The 25,654-nt window shown below is 41.1% G+C and overlaps 3 protein-coding genes and 1 non-coding gene across 5 annotated transcripts; all 4 read right to left on the reverse strand.

The window, feature by feature from the left end:
• Positions 1 to 109: 109 nt before the first annotated feature.
• Positions 110 to 7,527, reverse strand: LOC108884665 (WD repeat-containing protein 73). Of its 2 annotated transcripts, XM_018678696.2 has the most exons (9): positions 7,103 to 7,527; positions 4,965 to 6,339; positions 3,272 to 3,339; positions 2,835 to 2,920; positions 2,662 to 2,750; positions 2,347 to 2,414; positions 1,628 to 1,801; positions 1,008 to 1,382; positions 110 to 935 (listed from the first exon to the last, which is right to left on the reverse strand). In XM_018678696.2, the coding sequence occupies exons 2-9, from the start codon at positions 5,105 to 5,107 to the stop codon at positions 688 to 690; spliced, it is 1,251 nt and encodes a 416-aa protein (XP_018534212.1). In that variant the 5' UTR covers positions 5,108 to 6,339; positions 7,103 to 7,527; the 3' UTR covers positions 110 to 687. The 2 variants fall into 2 exon arrangements, with proteins under 2 accessions (XP_018534212.1, XP_018534214.1); XM_018678698.2 differs by lacking the exons at positions 4,965 to 6,339; positions 7,103 to 7,527 and adding an exon at positions 4,135 to 4,287.
• On the reverse strand, positions 6,389 to 12,522 carry cfap418 (cilia and flagella associated protein 418). Its single transcript, XM_018678714.2, has 6 exons — positions 12,272 to 12,522; positions 11,486 to 11,588; positions 10,646 to 10,710; positions 10,313 to 10,378; positions 10,070 to 10,165; positions 6,389 to 7,726 (listed from the first exon to the last, which is right to left on the reverse strand). Exons 1-6 carry the CDS (start codon positions 12,412 to 12,414, stop codon positions 7,567 to 7,569), a joined length of 633 nt encoding a protein of 210 aa, XP_018534230.1. The 5' UTR covers positions 12,415 to 12,522; the 3' UTR covers positions 6,389 to 7,566.
• Positions 12,523 to 12,894: 372 nt separating this feature from the next.
• Positions 12,895 to 12,976, reverse strand: trnas-aga (transfer RNA serine (anticodon AGA)). The gene has a single exon. It is a non-coding gene; the product is annotated as a tRNA-Ser (tRNA).
• Positions 12,977 to 15,008: 2,032 nt separating this feature from the next.
• cd83 (CD83 molecule) lies at positions 15,009 to 19,810 on the reverse strand. Its single transcript, XM_018678713.2, has 5 exons — positions 19,660 to 19,810; positions 19,231 to 19,367; positions 18,324 to 18,552; positions 17,472 to 17,575; positions 15,009 to 17,344 (listed from the first exon to the last, which is right to left on the reverse strand). Exons 1-5 carry the CDS (start codon positions 19,700 to 19,702, stop codon positions 17,192 to 17,194), a joined length of 666 nt encoding a protein of 221 aa, XP_018534229.1. The 5' UTR covers positions 19,703 to 19,810; the 3' UTR covers positions 15,009 to 17,191.
• Between the last annotated feature and the right edge of the window lie 5,844 nt (positions 19,811 to 25,654).

Genomic DNA, 25,654 nt, shown 5'->3' on the forward strand with positions numbered 1-25,654 from the left:
AACTTATGAACCAGTCTTTATGTTAAGGATTCTTTGGCTAACGTGGTTTTCTTTGAGTGAATTCAGAGCGTTAGACCTGAATAAAGTTTTAAAGTCATTTCAGACGATCAGACGTTTGAAAGTTTTATTTCTGTAAAACGGAAACATGACAGTCATAATTACCCCCCCCCCCCCCCTCAAAAAAAACCCTCCACTGACCTGAAACTAAAAACTCTGAGTGTGTGTGCAGAGTCCTCATGTGTGCAGAGAACCGGGGGTCACACTTCACTCACTTCGTTTATTTCAAATCACAGAGTCTGTTACTGCTGCACCGCTGTGCCACAGATGTGCCAGGCTGAGAGACAGATGTTTATCAGGGATCTGGGTTTTTAAAGGGTCACCCGATTTCCACATCAGATCACTTACCCCGCCGCGTGTTATCTACCCATGCAGAGAGTTCTGGTTGGAGATATCCGTCTGAACTGAGCTGAACTCGTCTGTCAGTCAGTGCAGGAAAATGTGAAGTGACCCAATTATGGATGAAAAAAGTAGGAAGGATTTTATGAGGAGGAAAGAGAAGGATGTTTAGTCTCACAGCTTCCTGCTTCCTTGTCTGACAATACAAACATGTGCTGTGATATAGAAGCAGCCGCCTGATTAGATCAGTATTTAAACGAGACGTTTGTTTTCTAAATTGTTTCTTTAGTTTCATCTCTTGTCGGCAGCTGATTGGTCGACCCAGTCCCAGACGTGGACGGAGCCGTCCGAGGCCGCAGACAGCAGCGTCCGCGGCCGCTCAGGATGCCAGACGTGGGAGGTGACGAGGATCGGAGGGACGCCGTCGTCGGACTGTTCGGGTGAAACCGCGTGACCTCGATGCTCGAACAGCGGCCGAGCTTCCTGCAGCTCCGACGTCCAGACTGAGGCGTCGTAGATCTGAACCGCTCCGCTGAAACCTGCCAGAGGAGAGTGGGAACTTTTAGAAGCAGTCCTCATCTTGTCAGTTGTAGCTTTGGGAACTAACCGACCTGACACTGCGATGCAGTCGTCCAACGCCGGAGCCCACGACACCCTGACATCGTCCGGGCCGCAGCGACGCGTCTGAACGTCCAGCTGAGCCCGGCTCACGGCTCCTCCCAGGTTCCTCAGGTCTGAAACCAGCGCCTGTCCGGAGGAGGAAAGTCTGACAACCCGGCAGCCGGACGGGTCTGGACCTGCAGAGGCATCTGTCCACCAGAGGACAGACTCACCTGAAGACACAGGAGGAGGAGGAGGTGGTGAAAGCTGAGGAGCGGCTGATGTCCGAGTGTCGGCGACGTAAATGTTCCCGTTGGAGCAGCCGGCGAGGAAAACGGCGTCGCTCAGAAAGTGTAGGGAGCTGAGAGGATCTGCTGAGTCCGACTCTGATGAGACAAAACCGCAGAGACACAGAGAAACGACAGGAGACGATGATTTAACTGAACCAAAACAAGAAGACAGAGGGAGCTTCGTCTGACCGAGTTTATAGATGATGTGAAAAATGTGGTTCAAACCAACAGCTGACCATTGATACGTTCATGTCTTCAAAAGTCTTTCTTTGTTCAAAAAAAGTCCAAAAACTAAACAATATTCATTTTCTAACGATCAGACAAAGAACAGCAGCAGATACCGAGCTGATACAGCGTCTGTCCGGAGCTCAGCTCAGTCAGCTGGACGTCGCTGATCTGAGCTCCATGAAGAATCTGTGGCGGTGACGAGGGTCGAGCTGCGATGCTGCTGCCTCCCTCTGAAACACCCGTCCTCCTCCTCCTCCCCTCGATGCTTCCTGTTCGTCTGATCACATCTGACAGTGGACGACGACACACACACACACATTAGTAACACAAAGAAAAGAAAGTCTGGTAAAGTCTGAGCTTGTGTCCAAACAGACTGAGGCATAACACTTTTTATCTCAACCAGACTCCATTGACAAAAACAGCGATTTAACCAAGCCCAGCTGCCTCCGTCTGTTTGTCTGCTGGTTAACATGTGGTACTTTTACTCATGTAAATAGTCTCATGTACTTCTATAAATACTTCTTCTATTACTGAAAGTCACACAGTAACACAAAGTCCACTATGGATGGAGGCAGTGGTTTTCCAGCAGCTCCTGTGTTCTGTGAGAGTAAAATTCCTGTTTTTGTCAATGGAGTCTGGTGGGGATTGACTGGCACACTGTTCTTCATCATTACTGCACTGATTCCAAAGATTTTTGTCTCCGTTTTGTTCAGAAATATCAGAGTTATCCTTTCGGTTGTGATCATATTTTATACATCACACAACAGGCTGTTTATTTGGCAGATTTTCCAGCGGACGTTTTGGCCGTGATATTCCCTCAGATCAAACTCACCGCTGTCGTCTCCTCCGAGGTCCCACACCTGCAGGTTGGAGCTCAGCCCGTCGCCGGTCACAGCGCACCTGTCAAAGCACAGAGACGTTAAATGGAATGAAAATCAAACCCTCCTCCTCTCTCTTGTTCAGCTCGAGTGTTAATTAGATCTGAGGTAAAGGATCAACAGGAGACCTCACACCTACACCTCCTGTTTGTGTTTAACAGTCACTGCTCCTCACATCAGATCACAAACAGCATGAAGGAAGCTTTGACATTAAAGTTCCCTCAGAGAGAAGAAGAGCTGAGATGTTGTTACCTGCTTCAGACTCTCACCTTGTTCCTGGGACGTGCCTGAGGCAGCGAACAGGTCTGTCTGTGAAGCCACCGTGGACGACTTTAAAGTCCCGTTCTGCACACAGACCCTGAACACATCACAGCAGAGGCTCTGAGTGACATTTCAATCACCTGTTTAGAAAAATCTGACTCTCTCTTCTGTTATTTCTCACCTTGTTTTCATCAGCAAAGAGTTTCCGAGGCAAACGAAGCTCCAGGATTTCATTTTTGGACGGGCTGAATCCTGCGACGCACACGGCTGCAAAACACAACAAACCACGGTGAATACAGGTTTATTTAATTCATGTGATTACACAAACTAACTAACAACTAGTGCTGCTTTGGTAGCTAATAATCAATTTAACACTGCTATCTGAAGCAGGTGCAGTGTACTTCATGCTGGGAGAGGCTGTGTGCTGTGCTGGCTCTCTGTATGTACATTTATCTGAATGAATGAATTAAAACGTGGGAACAAACTGTGTCTCGTGCTCAGTGTAGGAAAACGTGCTCTCTACATCTTTACATAAAATAATGTAAAATAATAAAAACAAAAAGCAGTGTGGCTTAATGAACAGCCAGGTGTGATTTATACTGAAATAAATTCACTCACTCCTCCCTGACGTCCACTCGATCACCTGTGTGGGATGTTCCAGCTGATACACATGAAGATCTTTGTACCTGGAGCAATCAGACAGGTGTTAGTGTCTGAATTCATCATCACCATCAATAGAATTTCATCATTTTCTCAGCTGTAGAAAGATTCATGTGGAAAACAGACAGAAGCCTTTAAATTAACCTCCAGACAGCCACAGGTGTTAATGATTAATAATTCAGTCATAATAAAACTCATATAACATATTAGTAATATTTATATAGATGTGTGGTAGTGTTAGAAAACTCATTCGTGACCTTTATGTTCACATTTTTACAGTATTCCTACTTTTTTTTTATGTCTTTAACATTGCGACCAGCCTCCGTTTAAATTTTTATATATTTAATATTTCCTATGTTAGCGCTACACACACATACCTCAACTATGGAATATGACTTGATCTATTTAATCGATAAAATGTACTCTTGCTTTCGGCATCAATATAGAGAAGTTTCTTTAACAGAATTCATACGGCTTCATTAGTACTGAGTTGTGGAATCAAGCGATTATCAGAGGAGAAAATGCTGCGAGTTCCACTGGATATCACCTCTTAAACTTGTTATTTTAGTAAAATAGCGGCTGTTTGGTGTGAGAATTGTAAGCCGAATTGAAAAACAGCTAAGATTTTTATCGAAAATGTCTTGTGATTTTATTTATAACAAAAGTCCACCTGCAGGTAAGTAGCAGACTTAAAACTGTACATTTTTAAGCGGAATTCGCTTTGGAAGGCTAACTAGCAGCGGTGCCGAATGAATGCAGCTGCTAGCTAGCGGCTAGCATAAACTTCACCGTCAGAACAAAGTGTATAAAAGTTTCCTCACGTTTTCAGAGACTCGATGAACCAGTCATCTAAAATATCATCAAACTCTGCTTCTTCCATCGCAGCAGACACGAGTCTGTTGTTGTTTCACTTCCTGAACCGAGTTCGTTCAACTGATGGATAAAGGTCACACTGCCACCTGCCGGTCAGACGCCTCTACTGCTTTATTATTGATTTCCCACTGACGTTCAACTACGAGTTTTCTTTTTGTTTATTGAAAAGGCAGAAACTGAAAATTAATAACACACGAATTAAACGTATTAATTACTAATTAAATATTTGAATGCATGTTAATTGAGGTTGTTTTTACTTATTATTAATATATTTAAATACAGTTGAAATTTAACAGGAAACATGGTTGTACTGACTAGAAATTTAAAGTAACCTATGTTATAACATGTTTATAATCTGTTTAAAATTCTGCTTTTTTCCTCTTTTCCAAATAAACCTGACTGTGTGCTGATCATAGACAGATTTTTTGCCTTTGTTCAAAGGGCAAATTCTTCTAGTTGCAGATTGATTTTCAGATTAAAATGCCTCTGAGCATTGTTCTCTGTCTACCCAGCTGCCAAAATCCAGATGAGAGACGATCTGAGCTGCGTAAAAATGCTAATACGCTCGTCTTAACAGCCTCTGGCAATAAGCTCAACCAGCAGCAGCAGGAGGTGAAGCAGGAGGTGCTTTGAAGACTTTCTGCCCCTCGAGCTACGTTCAGGCTGCCCTGAGAGAACTTCTAGTCACTACTCAAGGTTTGTTTTTCTCGTGATGAGCAGCTCAGACTGTGTTGAGTTGGAAAGTGTTTGGTATTAATGCAAAGAGAAACATACAGACCACTGGTGCGTTCCTCTCAGGACAGACAGGTGGACTCTGGCAGCAGGTGACAACAGACGCCGCTTCCTCCTCCTCCATCCCACGGCGTGCAGAGCTCCATCACTCCGGCTGTTGTTGTCCTCCTCCTCCTCCTCCTCTGTCATTCTGTTCTTCCTGCTGTCTGACAAAGAGAGAGACTGAGTCACGTCTCTGTCACTCTGTCTTCGTCTCTCAGTCCGTCACTCTTCTGGCTCTGAGTCGTGGAAACATGCAAACATTCGCCGCACACGCGTCTCAGATTCAAAAGTTCAACGCGGTGAAAAGGTGATGATGAGGATCAGTCCGGTTCTTTGGGCTCGCTGCCGGTCCAGAGACAGCTTTTGTTGTTTGAGTCCTCAGTCTGGATCGATTAGTCTCTTCCTGTGTGGAGCAGATTCCCCAGCAGAGAACAAACTGACAGCAACAGACAGCACTTCCTGTTGGACTCTCCTGCCAGGACCAGAGTGAGTTTAAGGTGATGTACAGTTCAGGGACACACAGACACAGACAGACAGCAGGCTTTTTGAGTTGAGTCTGATGGTGGAAAAGAGAAGGAAAACTCTTCAGGGTTGACTTGAAGGAGGAGAAAGAGGAAAGGTCATGGGGTCAGGTAAAATCTCCTCTCAGGTCCTCTGCATCTTGGAGAAGTTCAGACCTGCAGGACTCATTTTCCTGCTGCAGAATGAATCCAACGTCAAGTCAGGAGTGTGGGAAACTCTGGGTCGAGCTGCTAATATGCAGACGACTCAGCTGTTCTAAGGGAATCTAGTCACGAGGGTTCATCATCTGAGGAGCAGGAATGTGCTCAGTAAATCTGACAGCATCTGGCCTGTGTTTCTTTAATATTTCGGGTGTAAAAGTGGAAGTTTTGTCCTGATTTGGGGCTAGAGGAGAGATCAGGAAGTCACCAAAAACATGAGGATTCATCCTCCATGGACCATGAATGTCGCGGTCAGCTTTATGTCCAGTAAATATCAAGAAAGCTGCTCCCATCGAAGTTCGTTCTTGGACTTTTTCAGGCCTCTCTGTTCTTATTCATCAGCGCAGAGGCTGAACCGGACACTGCCTGTTAATAACCACATTCAACGCTGCCAAACTCAACAAGTGCCAACCACCAGCAGCACTCATCTCTCACTGAGCCGGTCCAGCAGAACAAACAGCAGCAGGTTTCATATCGCAGCTGAATTAATCACATCCCAGAGATCTGACAGTCGTCCTCCCACTGCTGTCGCCTCTCGCTCGCAGCGGGAAAGCCTGTGTTTTTCCTCAGATGCGATAATTGTCGGACTATCTGTCAGCGGAGCCGGAGCTCTCCCCAGCTGAGCGCCAATAGGATCCCGGTGGGCGCTGATCATTTCTGCCAAAAAAAAGCAAAAGAGAACAAACAGTATGCAGACGCAGCTCGCTGCCTGTGGTGAGAGACTCAAGTGTTTTATTAGTGTTTGTTAACAGAAACAGAAACAAACGTCACACTGACATCTGCGTATGAGGCGGAGAAGAAAAAGTTCTCTGTCTTTCCAGCTACAGTGACGTGGGCGTTACTGGATAACAAATAATTAACACTATCTAGCAGCATTTTTTTAATCGTTAAAATCACTTTTCAAGCAAAAATGCAAAACTATTTCCTACTTTCAGCCTCTGAAATAGTACGATTTTCTGCTTTTTGCTGTTGTTAATCTTTATAAACAGTTTTAGGTGGACAAAACAAGAACATCTGAGGACGAAGAAAATACAGAAATACACTTTACAAACAACTGAGCTTTTACAGCTCAACTTTACGAACACTAATACTGTATCGTTATGATTTAATTTAGGAGGAAAGTGTTTTGATTTTAAGCACATTTTACACCAAATTTGCAAAACTGCAGCCACAAGTTTCAGTTCTGTTTACTAGAAACTACAGTGAGCAGCTGTTTTAGGAAATTACTGAGCCTTTTCTTTACAAGTGGAACGATATATTTATGGCTTCACCGGGAGCAGAGGCACAGACAGGGTCAGAAAGTCAGAGAGTATTGAGACATATATTATTTGTTTTGGTCTTTTCATGGGATTTGCTGACAATAAGAAAATTGTGTGAAAAAATGTGTCAGTGTGAAAAGGCCTTTAGTCTGGTTCCTCACCTGGGACTAAATTTGCCTTGAGAGACCCTACCAGGGACTACTGCCAAACCGCTCCACCACATTAAGGTGGCGATTGTCGGAGGGCCTTCCTTCAGAGGTTTTCTGGGACGTCCAATTGGTAGGAGACCCCGAGGTCGACCCAGGACTCTCTGGAGGGATTACACATCCCATCTGCTCTGGGAACACCTCAGGGTCGTCCAGGAGGAGGTGGAAGACTCCCCAGAGAAGCAGAGGAAATCACTGAGTAACTGAGTCAGATACTTCTGTCCAGGGTTGGACTCTGTGACTCCCTGTCGTCTCCGCTGCTTCAAAAAGTCAAGAGGATCGATGGAGTTTAAGACAGAAATCAGACAGATGAACAGAAAGAGAGAGGATAAGTAGAAGGAGTTTGTGTGTCTGTAACGTCTCTGTTTTGGCCTGTGATTCAGTCTGTGAGTTGTTTCTGCAGCAGTGAGGAGTGAACGTCAGTCCCGGTGTTTTCCACAGACCCATCTGAGCTGAGGCTGGTCCCTGAGGTCCGTCGGCTCCGAGGGGGAGAACCAGCTGCACTGGCAGGCGTACGCCCGGAAACCTCTCCTCTTCTTCAGCTTGGCTCTGAGCTTGTGACGGTCCGGCACATTGTTTCTGCAACAACGACAGGACGTGGTGAAACTTTAATAAGTTACCGAGGATATGACCTCAGCGTCGCAGACAGATTTCCCCATTTCAGCTTCCAGAAGATAAATTTAACAATGTGTACTGAGGGTTAGATCATATCTGCTGTGAGGAGAAATATCTGCAGACAATAAAAATGAAGGAACCTTGACTTAAAATAGACTCACGGTGATGAACAGACTCCACAGGACGAGTCAGACATCGTTTACTCAGCTGGTCCCTGCAGTTATTAGATACTTATCACTTGTGTTTGGAAGGAAGTCATTTCAACAGGGTAAAGGACGTGTTCTGCTGCTGCAGCCTGAGCCTTCAGACGAGAACCTGCTGCTCCTGGGTCTAGACTTAACACAAGAGGGGGGCCGTGCCTTTGCTCTGAGGGCACCTGAGCTCTATCATTTGACCTTTGGCCACCGAAATCAAATCAGTTCATCTTTGAACATTTGTGCAAAATTTCAAGACATTCCCTCAAAGCATTGCTGGGATCTTACGTTCACGAAAAAAACCACAGCTATGCATTGGAGGTAAAGGGAGGAAGTGGACGTTAAACACTAAAATACACACCTCACCCCTCGTCTTTCAAACACGACCTCGGTGCACGCAAACATAAAACTTTGTTAATAAGAAAAGTCAACTGTCAGGAGCGACAGCCGTCTATTTATTTACATTCACAGGTTGATTTCGCTGCGGTCGCAGAGCCAGCGATCAGACAATATCATCCTAACAGCTTTCTAAATCTCTCCAGAGACATAGCACACCCTCCCTCTGTTATTATATTTTCACTTCTACGTTTTCTAACACCAGGAGTTAGTCTGTGTCTCTGCTGCTGCATGTGGACACAAAACAGGGCCATTATTGATGTCAGTTTAATATGAAATCAAAGTCATTATGTCGCCTGTGTGGCGACACCACGTGATGTCTGGATGGTTTTATTATGAGATGGGAATTAAATGAAGGAAACCTCATTTCTGACATTTTTAAATGAAAAGCTGATGGAAGCAAACATTCATCCCTCCATCGCCTGCAGTTAGTCCAGACTGCTGCAGCAGGTAGAGGGACTGATCACATGAGTCCAGGTTTAGCAGTTGTTCACTTCCATGATGATTGTCAGATTCTTTTAAGGTTTTAGAAGCGAGTTATTTACCCGAGCCGCTCGACTTTTATATCTTTAGATCCTCTGACCAGATGCTCCTCGTGCAGCCAAGGAATAAATGAAAGCACAGTGGAATAACTCACCACTCCATATTCACACTGCAGAGTCTATACAGTCATTTAAATCAGGTCTTTTTACCCTGGCTGTTAATCTGAGCTCAGCTTGACTCCCATCAGGTCGTTTTATGTTGTGGTGTCGTTCTGTTTCTGTTTTATTTTCATTTGTTATATTTTATTGGGCTTGTTTTACTCTGTTGATCTATGTTTCTATCTTGTTTGTTCTGAAAGTCATTTGTAAAGCACTTTGGTTTATCTTGTTGTTTTTAAATGTGCTATAGAAATAAAACTGACTTCAGTCACTAAATATTAAACATGATGATTGTGTTTGACTTGAACCACTAAACTGTGGGTACTGTGTTTGAAAGGACTGTATCTCCCACACAGTCCTCTCTGTACAGATATCAACCAGGCTCTTTAATGTATCTATTCTTTTAATTCAAACTGGAGAACAAAACACTGTCGATACTGCCACCTGCTGGCCAAACTCAACACGACACCACCCAAAACTAAATCACCAAAACTCTGCAGAGGTTTGTACCATAAAACATCTCAGAGTCGCCTCCTTCAAATCAATGAGAAAGCTGCATTTTTCACCTTTCCTGTCGTCTGTCAGAACGTGTCCTGCCGCCCAACAAGAGACTGACAGCAACAGCAAACACATACAAGCATCTGTCTAAGAGGAGACAGACACTGCAGTCCCTGGAGGACAGATGTTACCTGAGCAGACGGCTTTATCTCTGTGATCTGTCTCTGTCTGTGTCTGTGTCTGTGGAAGGACCCGGTGATCGATACGAGATCAATCTACAGTTAGAGGACAGGAGCTCCGACTGAAAGGTCACTGCCTTCAAAATACGAAGCCTCGAATCATCAATATAGTGTCAGAATAAAAAGTAGATCAGGCAACAAAACGGGGAAAGAGGTTGTGAAGTAGCTATGGAAAGAATTCTCTGCTATGAAGAGTAACAAGAAGTAACGTTTAATATCCGATGACCTGACGAGGATTCATACAGGATAGAAATGTTTTACCTTAAAGTTTATTATGTGGAGTATTTTCCTCTTTATATGGTTTGTATTTTTGTGTCTTTACGTGTAAGTGACACTCACCTGAGGAACAGGTAATCACATGACGAGTCCCACTCACAGTCATCAAACATCAGCACCCTGAAGTCACAGGAGATGCATCTCAACTGGTCACAGGACCTGTTGATGTGAGTGTACATGATTTATATTCTGGTTAGAACTTCTGAAGCTTCTGAGATCAGTTCAATAATCCACAGCAGAGTCCAGCATCATTATAAACAGGCAGGACGGGACAGACGCTCGCAGTATGAAATCATTTTTTCACACCTCTTGGATGTGGCTGTTCCAACACCATTTGCGACAGAGCTCCCGCCAAGGAACACAGGACAGCACCTGGATACAGAACAAACAGTGCAGGACACGTCCAAACACACTTTAAAACAGCGTCCCAATTTAAGGAAATAAATAAATCTAACAGAACAAAATGAATTCTGACATTTTTCATCACAGAATCTGGTAAAATAAAAATATTAGCTCCAAGAGATGCATCTTCACAAAACTTTCAGAATGACTTGAGAGCGTTCTCTCCTGTGCTCACACCTATACTTATCATTCACACCTGCATCTTTCTTTAATTCATTCTTTAATTAACTGACTTACTTTCTGCCTCCAGACTGAGATGGCTGCTTCTTTTCCACCTGCGCAGCTTTGGGAAACTGTTCATTCTGAAATAAAAGGTAAAAGGTTGAGGTGCATTTGCAAACCCAGGTGTTCGTCTATGCGTCTCACTTGTGTTTAATAGCACAGGTACAGACTTGGAGATGAGGCAGCTGCAGGATAAGAATGTTGAGCTTGAGAGGATGAGGTGAAAGGTAAATGAGTTCATTTTCATATTGGCACTTTACACCAGGTGAAGACTTTATCTTCACTAAATGCTGAATGTTAATTACTAAACAACATTATCAGACTAACAGTAATGTTGTTTTGGCCTGATAAAATATGTTGGGAGAAGTTAAGAATTGGATTTAGATGCAAAACACAGAGTAAGCTGATGACTTATTGTAGAACTTTTTGATTTATAATTACTTGCTCATTTCTTTTGGATATAATTTATGCTCGTCTGTAGAGTGTCTAAGTCTGTTTATGTTGAAACTTTCCTACCTCTCCTGTTTTTTATTGTTGCTTTCTTAACCAGTTCTCTCTTGAAAAATAGATTTTATTCTCAATAATATTTTTAATACTTGGTTAAATAAAGAAAAAGAGAAAAATATAACGTTGTGTTGCAAAAGTTTAGCCAAGGAAACAATGATGAAGCTATAACACTAAGTATTCACAGGTAGGACAGGGTTTTTCCCTGCAGGTAGGACGCTGATAATCATTAATGATTAGTAAACATCTAAACTTAAGTAAACCTTTAAAAGTAGAATGTTTGTTCTGCTGTACTGCTTCTTTTACAGGAGGGTTTTTCCCTGCAGGTGCGTGTCACAGGTAAATGTTTACCTTTGGTTGAGGGGAATTTCCCTGGTCTTCCTCCAGTAATTCTTCCAGAAGGGCGTCGATATCTTTAGAAATACTGCCTACAGGTCCTTCAGGTTTTGTGGCACTAAATGAGAGCCAACAAAAACACGATTAGGCGTCCTTGCGTTGTTAGTAAATATCAATAAATACTTCTTACTGTAAAGCTCTATGTTTATGATTAAATGTTTTGAGCAGGCAGAATTTTTTCTCGATAATTTATTAACTGCTTATTGCAGTATTTTTAATACAACCTGTTTGTTATTCTTACGTAAATATAAATATAGGATTATTCCATTATAGTAGTTTATGTAAATATAAAAATGACATAATGTGAAAACACATACAGACGATAAAATCCTGGCTGCAGCCCTGGTTCGGAGGATAACTAACTAGCTGACTTTATGCTATAGATACTGATATTTACCCATGAGAAGCTATTACATTGTGACACATACGCATTTATAAAACGTTCAGATAAATTGAATCTCTTGAAACTACAGCTGTAAAAATAACCAAATATAAATCTAGTTTAATTTTAACATTCTACTGATAAACTGTGTTTATTCAGTACATAACCTACTTTACAGAAACTCCGCATATTTGCTCATATTGCGGGATAACTGGTAAAAGTTTGAGCCATGTAAAAGCCAGAACACTGTTATCAGCACAGAGACAAATACAAGCTTAAATAATATTAAAACGTACAGTTTTATCGCACAGTTAGCTACAACGTTAGCTTGTAGCTGACATCAAACTAGCTTGGTTTACCTGTGTTTTCTCTGTACGGCGGCGTCTTTCCTACATTTTCCAGCCTCGCTCGAGTCCCCGCGAGCTGAAGCCGTGACAGACACGTTACGACAAAACTTTTTTTCTACTTCGTCCAGAAGTTCGTCCAAATCATCGCCGTCCATGTCTGGGTTTTCTTTCTGCCCCGCTAGCTCTGCTAGCACACAAGCTAGCCACCAGAGAGCTCCGAGCGTTCGTCGTTGCTAAGTAACAAGAGCAAAGCGGAAATGGAGCGAGCGCCTTCAGAATAAATGTCGCTGCCATTTTTTTTTAAAGCCTGCCCTCTTGTGGAACAACAACGAAGAGACGCAAAACTACTCTAAAGAGACGTATAATGGCCACAAAGAGACGAAAAACAGCGGCAAAGAAACATTCTGATGGTGCCACTTCTAACTCCAAATCAGAACACTTCTTTCACCGCAGTCTACTATTACTGTATTTTATTTAGGAAATAAGACAGGAAGTGTTGTTATTTGTGAATCTCGTTTAGCCTCGTTTTAACGCAATAAATAGTTAACCGAAAAGCTAACGTGTTAAACCGTCAGTGTGGTTACACGGGAAGTTAATATATATTTAAACATTACAGGTGAGAAAGAAAAATTAACCGTTGTCGGCAGGATTCGAACCTGCGCGGGGAGACCCCAATGGATTTCTAGTCCATCGCCTTAACCACTCGGCCACGACAACCGGATGATGTCTGTAACAACAGAACAGAAGCTTTTAAAAGTGTGGTACATGAAGTATTGTACTTAAGTAAAATTTTAAGTATTTCTGTTTAACGTTACATCTACACCACTTTTTACAATAACAAACACATAATACATCTATAAACCTCAGTGGTTTGTGGTTACATATAATCAAACATTATAATATATATTATAATATATTGTAATAATAATATATATTATGATATTCATGTACCTCTGTTGTTAAAAAATGTCAAGATAAAACTAGATTGATAAAACAAAGTTACAAGGTTAGAGTCAACTCTTTATGGTAATCACAAAATGACAACATAAATAATAAACTAATATAATAATAAACTTTATGTGTATATTGCACCTTTCTTAATAAAAGCACAAGATGTTTCCTTCATAGATAAAGAAACAAACAGATAAAAACAGAACTGATACAGGAATCTGAGATAAAGAAGAAAAACAACACAGAAACAACAAGTCATATAACCAAAGCCTTCATTGTCATAATATAAACCCAAATATGTCACATAATCATATAATTCAATGAAAATATTCAGTATACTTTAGTATTTATCGCCTCCTCTCTGTTTTACAGGAAGTGTTATTTTGAAAAAGTCCCGCTGCTTTCTGCTATGAACCTACACTTGGTGTGAAGGATGTAATCTGAGAGCGTCATTTTCCTTTTAGAGAGGCTGTTGAATAAAATCACCCAGCTAACATGGTGGTTTCCATGTGCTGTGTGGTTCAGTTCCCCCCTATCACACACAAACCACTTCAAAACCCAACTCGTAACTTCCGTTTTACTTTCACCTCAACTCTAAAAGATGGTAAATGCCACTCGAGTCAAGTCAGCTTTATTTATACAGCACTGAAGAGGAGATCTAGACCGGACTTTTCATAATATCATTTACCGAAACAGGAGACAGCAGAGAGGAAAAGAGACAGAAACCTCGTACAGGACTGGTTGGATTGACACATAGTGGTGTTGAGCAGGATCTTAAGGGCAGCAGGAGGTCTACAGTCACAGATCCAGACTCAGCAGCTCCTGAGGAGGAAACACAAAACTACATGAGAGAGAAGATGTCAAATTAGCAACATGCATTTATGGGATATGAATACAGGAGCTCGGTGCATCATGGGACATCCTCTGGCAGTCAAGGCCTATAGCAGCATGATAAGGGGATGGTCTGAAATGTCTTCAAGAAACCTAAAAGAAGTCCAGCTGCCTTCAACTCTAGCTCTGTAGCTGATGATGTAGCTCTGAAATATAAGAAGAGGATAAGAGAGGACACAGATCCATAACTATTTAACTGTTTTTATTACATATATTCATGTATAGTGAGATTATAGCAGCAGCTTTAGATGTTACAATCACGATGTCAAAAAACAGCACAAGAAAAACTTTGCAAGTTTCTGCCACAGTATTAATAGTGTTCTGTTATTACTTTACTACTTCTACTATGGTATTATATTATAGTACTGCTGTATATATGTAAGTATAATTGGAATGAACTGGTTAAAATCTTTAATGCACATAAAATCAACAGAAACACTTAACAGGGTTTAAAAGGTGATTCATAACAGAAGCTGTAATTTTCTCCATCATAACTGCTGAGTATTTATTTTAATGTCTTTTTCTGTTTTCAGTGTCTGACTCAGCTTTTACCGTTGTATGTTCAGCATATTTTAGTGTCGGAAATACATCCGTTTTGTTGCAGAGACTTTAGATGGAGTTCACCTATAACAACTCCTCCCTGCTGATCTGCTGCCTACATCATTTCTTTTCAGAACAAACAGAAACCTTCGTTTGTTGAGTCGGATGTTAATCAAACAGCTCTGAAGAAAATCTCAAAACTGGAAAACAGTGAGGAAAAACCAGCCTGGGACAATTTGGACGAACTTCAGGGGAATGATAAAGATAGAAAAAAGTGTGACATTATTCATGTTCTGAAAGTATCATCCAGTCATTACAGGAAAATGAAGAAACAGGCTGAAATATGCTGATCGCACAGACTCTCACATTCTTTTTTATAACACTTTATTGCTGGTACCATGATAACCACTACAAATACATGGGCTCACACTTGTTGAATTAGTTTGTACAGTCTTGTCACTGGTTTATTTAATAGGCAAGGGACCAACTGAGGCTGTAAAACAGTGAACTGTCTCCTAAGATGCATCACTTCAGCACTTACACCTACAGATAACACACATTACTACACACAAGCTCCAGATAAGACACATCAGCCACAACATCTATTCAACCTTTAAACCTCCTCTCTTCATCTTTTATTCAATGTTGTATAAAAATAAAGATCAAACCACCACAGATATAAAACATTATCTCCTGCATTTTTTTAAATCTCCAAATGTTGCAGGGTTGTTATACGTCAGCAATTTCAAAAGAGAAGTGTATCATTATTTTAAAAAGCCCAGACAGCAGTGACAAAATAGTTTGGGATTTCCCCACTATCAAAATAAAACGCAGAGGCGTCTGTAAATGTTTTGGTTTTTCAGTTCTACATTCTGAAGTTCACTCGGTTCTCAGTTCTCACTGTAGCTTAAAGGTCCCAACCAAATTTCTTAGTCGTCTACAAATCAGATGTTCAGAGATAATGTCTAAAGTTCGAAGATGAAAAAACATGAATATGAAAGAGTGTCTGACATGAAAGTGTAAGCACATTATTATAAAACATAAAGAAGATTGAGAACTTTAAAACAGTCATCAGACTCTGGAACCATTAAAGGGCTATAAACTGGAGTCACACACAGTTAATGCTTTCAGCTCTTGTAGAATTATCCTGCTTTATCAGTCACACCTGACCTCACCTGACCAGTCCTTTCATTTTGACAACACGACTGGAATAAGTCACGTTTTCTTACTTCCTCTGTCCCCATTTTTACACGTTCCGTTTCCTAGAACTCAAAAATCCTTTCCAAGTCTGAGATCTCGGCAAAATGATAAAAGAAAAGTGACGTGAGCACATTCTTTGCTTACTCTTTGGGCACCGCTAAAGCACAGGCACTGATATAAGAAAGTGCCTTAAAGTGAGGCTCACTTTTGCAAGAAGAAACAACACATTCATACATTACTGTTACAGTTTAAGCTGGTCTGATAAATCAGCACCTTATGGAGGCTGTTTGTAAGTTACTGATGCTGACATCTTGTTTTCACATTTTAGGATTCCTGAGTGTTCAAAGTTCTTTGGACATTGGAGTGGGATCATCCTAAATAAAGGTCCACTTACGAGCTACAATGGTCTTCATGAGCAGCTAAACAGTCAATTGTTGTTCCGATCGACCAATATTTGGCACCGTCTCAAAACTGACTGATGTATTTATAGTTTCTGCTCTTTTCTGCTGCTGATGTTTGTCGCTTTAAGGTGAAACATTCATCCTGTACTTGCTACTTATGGTCACACCTTTAACACACCTTCCTCTGATCCTGAGTCCCTGTCTGTGAGATCGTCCCTGAGTCTAAATCTACTGTAATATCTTTCACTTTAGTGTGAACACGGAGCATCGTCCTAAGAATACGTGAATCTGAGGATCTTGCTCCATGTCAGCCATGCATTTGTAATGGTGAATGGTTTTTACAGTGCTGTATCTGTAAACCGATACCAGACCATGCAAGGTGGTTGGCATCGGGAGCAAAGTGGGGTTCAGTCTCTTGCCCAAAGACACTTCGACATGTGGACAGGAAAATTCTTTGACTTCTAGACCCACATCTGCTGAGCCACTGCTGCCCCGTTTGGAGATACCACCCAGCAGCTGTGCTGCAGTCCAGTCCCAGCTGTCCGGGATGGAAGATCTCTCTCTGTGTCCACGGTTTTCTAGGTCCTGAAGGGTTTTCTAAGTGTTGGTCATTGTCCTCAGCTGAAGTTTTAAGGGGGCATCAATAAACTTAAAGTGTCGTTACGGGTGCTCAATTGATTAATGACTTTTGAGTTGGGTTCTGAGGGATTATCCATCAGTGTTCGTGGATACAGCTGAAGATGACAGTCTTTCTTTTATCGGTTTTTGTCCCAAAATCCACAGTTTCATGAAACATGAGCTAAAACACAAGAAAAACCAACTGCGAACAAGCGATAGAAACTGAGATCCTCCAGGTTACAAAGAAAAGGATGTTGTGGACAGCTGCTGTGGAGATGGTGTCTTCTCTTAGTCTTTTCTCTGTGCTGCTTTGTTCAGCACTGGTTTGTCTTTACACACAGACATGCTTCATTGTGGACGTTTTTGGACCCAAAGTGTAGATCAACATTAAATCTTTCTTTTCAAGCGGCTTAAGCGATGCGTCCAATAAAGTCTCTTTTTGTGTCTTGTGTTGTCTTTCTCTGACGAGATTCTTCAGACTTGCCTGTGGTGAAGACATGAGAAAAAACACTTAGAGCTCAAGAGATACGTACAATACCCCGATCATTAAATGAAACGGACGTCTTAGAGGAATCATATAAATATGTGTCTAAGCATGTTACATTACTTACATAGCTTATAAGGAATATTACAAGTGCCAGGATCAGCACTACTGTGGCGAAAATGACCAAGTAAGTGTCTCTCATCACTTCATCTGTTGCACTGTCAGGACAATCTGGAAATGAAAACAGAAATGAAAGTTAGTCATGTTTGAACCTGCATGAACTGCATGACACACGTCCACTAAAGTGCTTGTTTTTTCCACTGACAGGCTCAGGTTGTCATTAAAAGTGTCTGACAGCGTTATGGAGAGGATTCCTACAGAGACAGAGCTTTTTATTAAAGAGGAAGATCCTTTTTGTTAAATCAGAAATATCGCTATATATCACTACCAGACTCCACTGACAAAAACAGGCATTTTACTGAGCAGAACACAGGAGCTGCTGCCTCCATCTGTTAGTGAGTTTGTGTTATTGTGTGGTACTTTTACTTATGTAAATTATCTGATTACTTCTTCTACCACTTAAAGTCACACAATAACACAAACTCACTAACAGATGGAGGCAGCAGCTCCTGTGTTCTGCTCAGTAAAATTCCTGTTTTTGTCAATGGAGTCTGGTATTGATATAGAGTTCAAAAATACCAGCCAACACAGTATAATGAGGTTATTTTGTATGGACTGAACAAATGCTGCTTTATTTCTACCTCTCCAAACAGGTGTTCTTCAGCTCAGTGATCAAAGTACGACAGCAGACATGAGTCTGGAAGTTCCCTGATTCAAATTTAAGTCACTGAAGCCTCAGGGAACCTTTAAGACCTGTCCCATCAGAGAGCTGGGAAAGTGGATAATGATAGAAATGATCTCAGGTTCTGGAAACATGAGACCAAACCCCCCCCCCCTGAGTCCCAGCTTCGAACCGTACCTATAAGAGCGAGGAGCACCGGCCCCTCCCTGTTCTGCTCTCCCACAGGTGCTGCCAGGTGACACATGTACACGCCGCTGTCGCCGCAGGTCACGTTGGGCAGCAGGATGCTGCGGGACTCGGCCATCAGCGTCACCTGTCGCTCCACGCCGGCGTAATATCTCGTCGTGCCGTTGGGGAGGTCTCGGGTCAGAAGGCCGCTGAGACGAGGCGCCGGAGGATCTCTGACCTGAAACATCATCAGTGGGAGGTTGATTACAAACTGCTGTTCAAACACTAGTACTGCGATTACTACTACTACTACTACTACTACTACTACTACTACTACAGCATCAACAGACGTCATCATGTGGCGTATGAATGACGAGGAACATGTGATGACAACAGAAGCACAACAGACACTCTCCACCATCCACTGATGGATGAAGACTCAGGAGCTGCAGCTGAAAGCTCTGGAAAACCACAATATTTGAGCATAAACATCAGATTTATTATTATTATTTGACTATTTTGATGATTACTTATTGTTTTTTTTAAGTGAAAGCATCAAACAGTGTCTGGTTCCAGCTTCTTAAGTTTGAGGATTTACTGTTTTTAATTCAGTAACTGAAGGTTTTTGGTTGACTGGACAAAATAATCATCTTCACTGTAGCTGCAGCCATAATCACTCCACTGATCCCTTTATTATAACTGAGTTATGACTGTTATTATTAATGTATAATTCACTACATGTGCTGATCAGTTAAAAAGAGAGGGAAACAGATCTACACTGAATTTAAATCAGCCAATGAGACGTGCTCATGTGATTACCGCTCCCTGAAGTTGTTGATGATAAATCATTTTTCTCCAGTTACTCGCAGGAGCTGCAGCTTTGATGGAAAAACCCCTGAAATAAGATTATTTTTACCTTGTACCACCTCACTGCTCTGTACTGCACTCCGTCCTTGGCTTCAGCAGTGCACTGGAGAACACAGTCCCCGCCAGGAACACATACGACCTCCGGCGGGTCCTCCTTCACTGCCATTCCCGCACAAAGACACACACCTGAGAGACAGAAGGACCCGCATTTTAGTTTATTATGAGTGTAAATTTTCAACATTGGAAGTTTTCAGCTCAGATCAGAAGGTTTCGTCTTCTCAAAAACTAGTCAGAGTTTAGTTTCACTTTCAACACAACAATAAATAGGCTAACTGTTAAATCACATAAAAATGCAGTGAGATTTTGTTATGAAAAATAATGCACGGTGAATATCAGGTAATTAACTGTCACCCAGGTGAGGGGGGTTTAACAGACGGTGCATTATCGGCTGGAGTTAGGAATGGTTTAAAATACGTACAGAGTGACAACAGCAGAGCGAAGTCCAGCTGATCTGGATACATGATGATGAAGATGATGAAGATGATGATGATGGTTCAGGTTCAGGTTCAGGTTCAGGTGTACTGCAGAGGGCTGAGAGTCTTCAGCTTTCGGACGGTCTTATATCTGTTATACGGTGAGTCATCACGGAATTCCCCCGCAGATGTTTCCGGGTCGCATTTGAGAGAGAGAACGGAGTCTGCGTCTCGGAGTCCCGAATGAAAACAAAGATGAAAGCTGTTTTTCTCTGCTCTCTGCTCATGTTGGGTGAGTAAATTAATACATTAATTATTCACACTTTAATGCGTGAAAATGAACCAGTCGATTCTTTACTACTTCTTTACTGCGCCACGTGTCCAGCGGTCACTTCTAACTTGTCGGTTCCGTGTCGGCAACACGCGCCAAACCGCGTTTAAAAATGTCACTTCAGAATTTAATTTGTTTACACACACACACACACACACCTCAGACAACACTATGTAAGCACTTTTTAACCACTGACTGTTATGCTGTTTAAATCGGCATAACTGTTATGACACCCTCCACCGCCACCCACTCACCAAAGCTTAAACCAAATTATATATTTAATAAACGGCCGCTGGATTAAAGTCATCTTGACACCAGCCGAATTAAAGACCGGTTATTGTAGATTTAGAAGATACGTTAAAACTCTTGGTTTACCCGCTAAAGACGCAGGCGGCAGAGCAACACAATTAAACTGATCGATATCTGCACGGAGTTTGGCATTACGTTTTGGTAGAGCGCGGCTGAACGTTTTCGTAGTGTGAATTAGACAAGAAATAGTAGAGTGCATGAATAGAAACATTATGAATGGTTTGTTAACTGGGTTAACTGTGCGTGTTTATGGTTTCTGACCTCTGGTAATATTTTATTTAGCTGAGCAAAAATAGCGGATCATCAAGATCCGTAGCAGCGGCGCATTACTTATGATTTCATACTTAACTATCACAGTAACATTTATATATGTATTAGGGCTGCCTAAAGCTAATGCTAACAGTATAATCATGTAATAATATACTATTCGGCTATCATAACAATCATTGTTGTCGTGTTAAAACAGGTTAAGTGACACTGAAAGTGAAAGTACCTATGGGAATTCCCCATGCTTCCCTGGCAGCGGGTAGTTTCCACTCACTGTTGTCTGTGGAGGAACTAGATCATGTTATTTGAAATCGGGTTAGGAAATTCCTACTATCAGTGATGCAGATGTTGTATGAGGTTGTAATTGATATTAAACTCTACCTCAGAAAAAAAGGAGGAACCAGTTCTGCCAAAAGAAACCCCAAAACAAGTCAGCATGCTTCTGTCCAAAACAAAACAAACAGGTGCTGGATTTTACCTCAGGTGTTGTCCTCACTCACTCTCTTCTTCTTCTTCTTGGGTTTATCAGCGGCTGCAGTGTCAGTGACCTGCAGCTCAGAGGTGAAGGAGACCAGATCCACTTATTCCTGCAGCCAGAGCCCAAAAATCGACTTCAACCAACAGTGTGAAAACATCTGGGACGTGAATAAGGAGGTAGAAACAATCCTGCCTACGTAACAACAACACAGCCAGTGCATTCATACAAACAGCTCCATACAGAATCAGTAGACTGTGGTGTTTTGTTCCTGCAGCCCTTCGCCCGCTCCAAGGGTGACGTTTCACAGTGCAGACCTCCATGTAAGGAGATTGACGGAGGACGGATGATACTGACTGAGTGTGTCAATGTGAACGTCACCATCGTGTGCAACGTACGTCACCTACTTTTTGATAAACAGTGTCTACTGAGTCAGGAAGCTGAACACTTCTCCAAGAACAACAATAAAGCTGAAACTCCTTTGTTTAGGTCTAATTCTCACCCATCTGTTCACAGAAGGACGGTGTGATGGTGGAGGAGAGGATCTACTACTACAGCCAGCGAGGGCCTGGTCCTCTGTCAGCCAAGATGGCCCCTGGAAATCAGGGTGGGTCCTGGTCTTAGTGCCAACAGGCTGCTTTCTGACTCTGTCTTTAAATGAGATTTTTGATCTGAAGCTCTGCAGTGACTCAAACACTTTGACTGAAATGGTCAGATATGTAGATGTGCAGGTGTACGGAGGTTGTTGGTGAGATCATGTTGTTATTTGTCTTTTCCCTGCAGGGTCTGTCGTCCTGCTGCTGTCTGTGCTCATCGCTGGATTGTTTCTCCAGCAGATGATCAACTGAGCCGTCTACCTCAAAGCTGGTATTATAAAGACTGACCAGCTGCTGTCGAATATAAAGCTGCTATCTGTCATACTTGATATTTCTGTAGGATGAACTCTCTAGGTTGCCTTTCTTTCTCCTGCACTTTATTCATAGTCACATTATTCCACTGCCTCGGTATGCAGTGCCTTCCAGACAGTGTTTTTTAAAAATGTTTTTATCTATTCATTTATACATATTTTATATCGTGTGTGTGTGTGAGCCAAATATTTATCAACTTATGCTTACAGCAAATGAATGTAGAAAATATAGTTTCATGCACATTAGTTTTGGCCTTATTGTTCATCTTTAGGGAGAAAAAAAAAACTGTATTGTTTACTGTAAGGCTTTACATTCTGCACTGTCTGCTCTTCATCTCCATCTATGCATTTCCAAAGCCATACAGTATGCAAAAACCCCAGTAAGCTCTTTTAATATTGTGTTTCTCTCAGGGCTGTGTTTACTCAGAGACTGGCAGAGAGCAGAGTTGGCCCTTTTATCAACATATTTATTAACAATACTAAGTTTTTCATGTTTAATCAATTTGTCACAATCGCCATCTACGTCTACTGAAGTTTTTAGTTTTGTTCCCCACCAGTGCTGCTACTTAAAACCTATTTATTGATTAAAATACGGGTACAAGTTCCTCTTTAACACACTAATGTTTGTGTCACGCTCAGCCAAAAACACTGAGTAAATACAGCCCCAAAGAAGCCCCAAAAATTCCTTTCGCTTTTGGTGAAACCACTAAGGAGTTGCAAAGTGTTAGGAGTTATTTCAGGTACTTCTGGCTCTGGAAGTAAAAGACCCTTTAATTTTTCCCACTAATCCGTTTTAATTTTAAAACAGAAACAAAGCTCCAGACGACTGTTTTAGCTCCAAATCAAAAATAATCTCCATCGGTACTCATGCGCCTGAAAACACATTTCACACGTACGCTGGGCAGGTGCATGAAGGAAAAATACTTCTTAGACCAGGTGCTCCTCTCACTTTGCAAATCAATCATTTTTATCATTAAATCTCTAGCAACAAAGAGAAGAAGGCATTTTTAGTGTCATAGGACCAAAAGTAGGAGTAAGAAAAAGGGAATTGTTTACATGTAGCCGACTGACTGACAACAAACATATGCTAAATGCCTTTACATTAGCCTCTTTGCTAATTTGATGTTTACAAGTCAGCGACATAACTAGCCAACAATCTAACATCTCATTTCCACATAGTTTCGTGTATGTAGATGAGTCAATCGGAAGTCCACGTTTTCAGTGGATTTACGGACAGACTGTATTCACTATTTACCACATGAAGTTAGCATAAAAACAAATTACGTTTTTGATGCCGTATTTAGCCAACATTGGTCACATGCTAGCAAAATTGGCATCGCACACCACAAATCTCTTCACAGTCCATAAGACCAGACGTCAGAAAACTGACAAAATTAGCTTCTCTTCCATTTTTATCCGTTTGCAGACTGAAGACTTGCAAACACTACAAAATGTCTGTATCCATACATTCCAGTTTACATCAGCCAACATGGCTGCCACAAAGAAAAAATTTGGGAAGATAATGTGCACCCCGTTGCTCAGGTCCCGTCTTACTGCACTGAACGTCTTTGTAACGATTAATAAAAGCACTGACAACTTATTATTGCACTGAAAAATGTTCAGCTTCCCTCTTTTTCACAGTTCTCTAAACAACAAATTTAAATAACCACTAACGTCCAGCAACAGGTCAAACTGTCGTTCAAATGTACTTGAAGAAAGGTCAAAGAATATTGGAGCAGGAAAGAGCATCTGGTTATAGTAATGCAACTTTAACGCCAGTAAAAGCAAAACAAGACGGGGGAGTTCTCGTGAATTTGAGTGGTAGTTTGTTCGCCCAAATCGCAATCACAAACTAGCTTCACTTTATGTCAGTCTCTGCTGGATACCTAACTAGTATTAGCCGCGTAACGACACTATTCACAGCCAGCTGACTGACTCTACCTGAGCTGCTAAGGGAAGGTAATCAGTGGATCAGTTAGTCATCTGACAAAATGGTTAATGGCTTAAGCTATAAAATAAACATACCTCCAAATAACTCTGGTACCAGCATCTCAAACATAAATACTTGCTGGTTTTCTTGGTTTTCTTTTTTGAGATTTAGACTTGTGATCCAACAAAAAACTGTTTTTTAAAGATGTAAACTTTTAGGGAATTAAAAGAAAAACTTTTATATGTACATCAGGGGTATAACAGTATAATCCACAGTTTGGCTTAGTTCACGCAACTTTTTCAGACATGATTTTATTGGCAGATTAATTGTTAGTCAAACTAAACATTAGTTGTAACCTTTGATCATTTGATTAATGGATGAGTAGGTTGACATGAAATTAATTTGAGCAATTTTTACATTCCATTAATGGTTTTAAACCATTTTTAAAAGTAAACTGAACATGTTGCTAAACAGCTCCACATCCACAGGTCAACAGAGAAGTAACGTTTGTAAAATAAGAACTAATAAATCAAGTATTAAGACCAATTGTGTTAGAGTAGATAGATGTAAATTATACATATTATGGGTATACATCTGCTGCTTTGAATATAAAACACTTTATGTGCTCTCGTGATAAAAATACGTATAAGCTATTTATTTCTTTAAATTAATGTGTCCTGTTTCAAGCTAAATTTTCATGCATGTTCTACACTATCTTTTTTACTACACTATTTCTACTTTAGAAAGTCGCTCACAAACCTTTGCTTTCTGTCCTTTAATCAAACTCTATATTTGTTTCTGACGTGCATCTCTTGCCATCACTAAAAAATGGTAATTAATGTCCAAATTATGTGACAAAAAATTTGGTCATTTTCGTCCTTAGATGATGAAGTAGCTATCTTTTATATTTCCAATGGGTTAATCATTCAGTATTAGTGCGTATATTAAATCGATCAATTAAACCAATCAAGTTGTATTACACATTAAAAGAAGAATAAGCTCTAATGATGCTCTTTCCTGCTTCACCTCAGTCCTAGACCTTTTAAAAAAATGATCAGAATCACTCAAATCAGGCATTAGGTTTTGTGACCTTTACTGACAAAGTACCTTTCTTTCAGAATGGGCATTATTGAGATTTGTGTGAACACTGACAGGTCACAATAACATTAATAAAAAGCACTAAGAACAAAAAACACCCTGATTACAAACCTAACTGGACAGACCTCTAAGAAAAAGGCCAAGTAAGAACATCCCTCCACAGTGCTTCTATGAAATCATGACGGTGCTTTTTCTTGTTTTTGTTTTGTGGTTTGAAAACAAGAATTGAAGTTTTTCTTTTTCTTTTGAATAGTCCTTTTTTTGCCTGTAGTTAATTACACATTACTTTGCCATGAATGTGAGTTCTCAAGGTCAAAAACCACAACCACCAGCCAAACATACAGTGCTGTATTTCATCTCTGTGCTGTTTTTTTCTTAATCTCTCATCATGACCTCTGCAAAAACAGATTCAAATGATGTATAGGAATATATAGGTATATACTGTGAAATGTCATCTCCTGCAGTAAGAGCCTGAATATATGTGCAATCTGTCCTGCTCCTTTCATTTCATCTGTATAGGATTATAAGCAATAAAAACTTCTGTGAAAAGCAAGTTTCATTGTTTATTAAGATGATTCTGATGTTTTGTTTTGTTGATGGATTTAACAGTAAAAAGTTATATTTTTTAGTACAAACACTGCAAGTAGTCTAAGGGATAAAGCAGATTAATTTATCCAAGAATA

Source organism: Lates calcarifer, linkage group LG15 (assembly GCF_001640805.2).
Source record: "Lates calcarifer isolate ASB-BC8 linkage group LG15, TLL_Latcal_v3, whole genome shotgun sequence".
NCBI lineage: Eukaryota > Metazoa > Chordata > Actinopteri > Centropomidae > Lates > Lates calcarifer.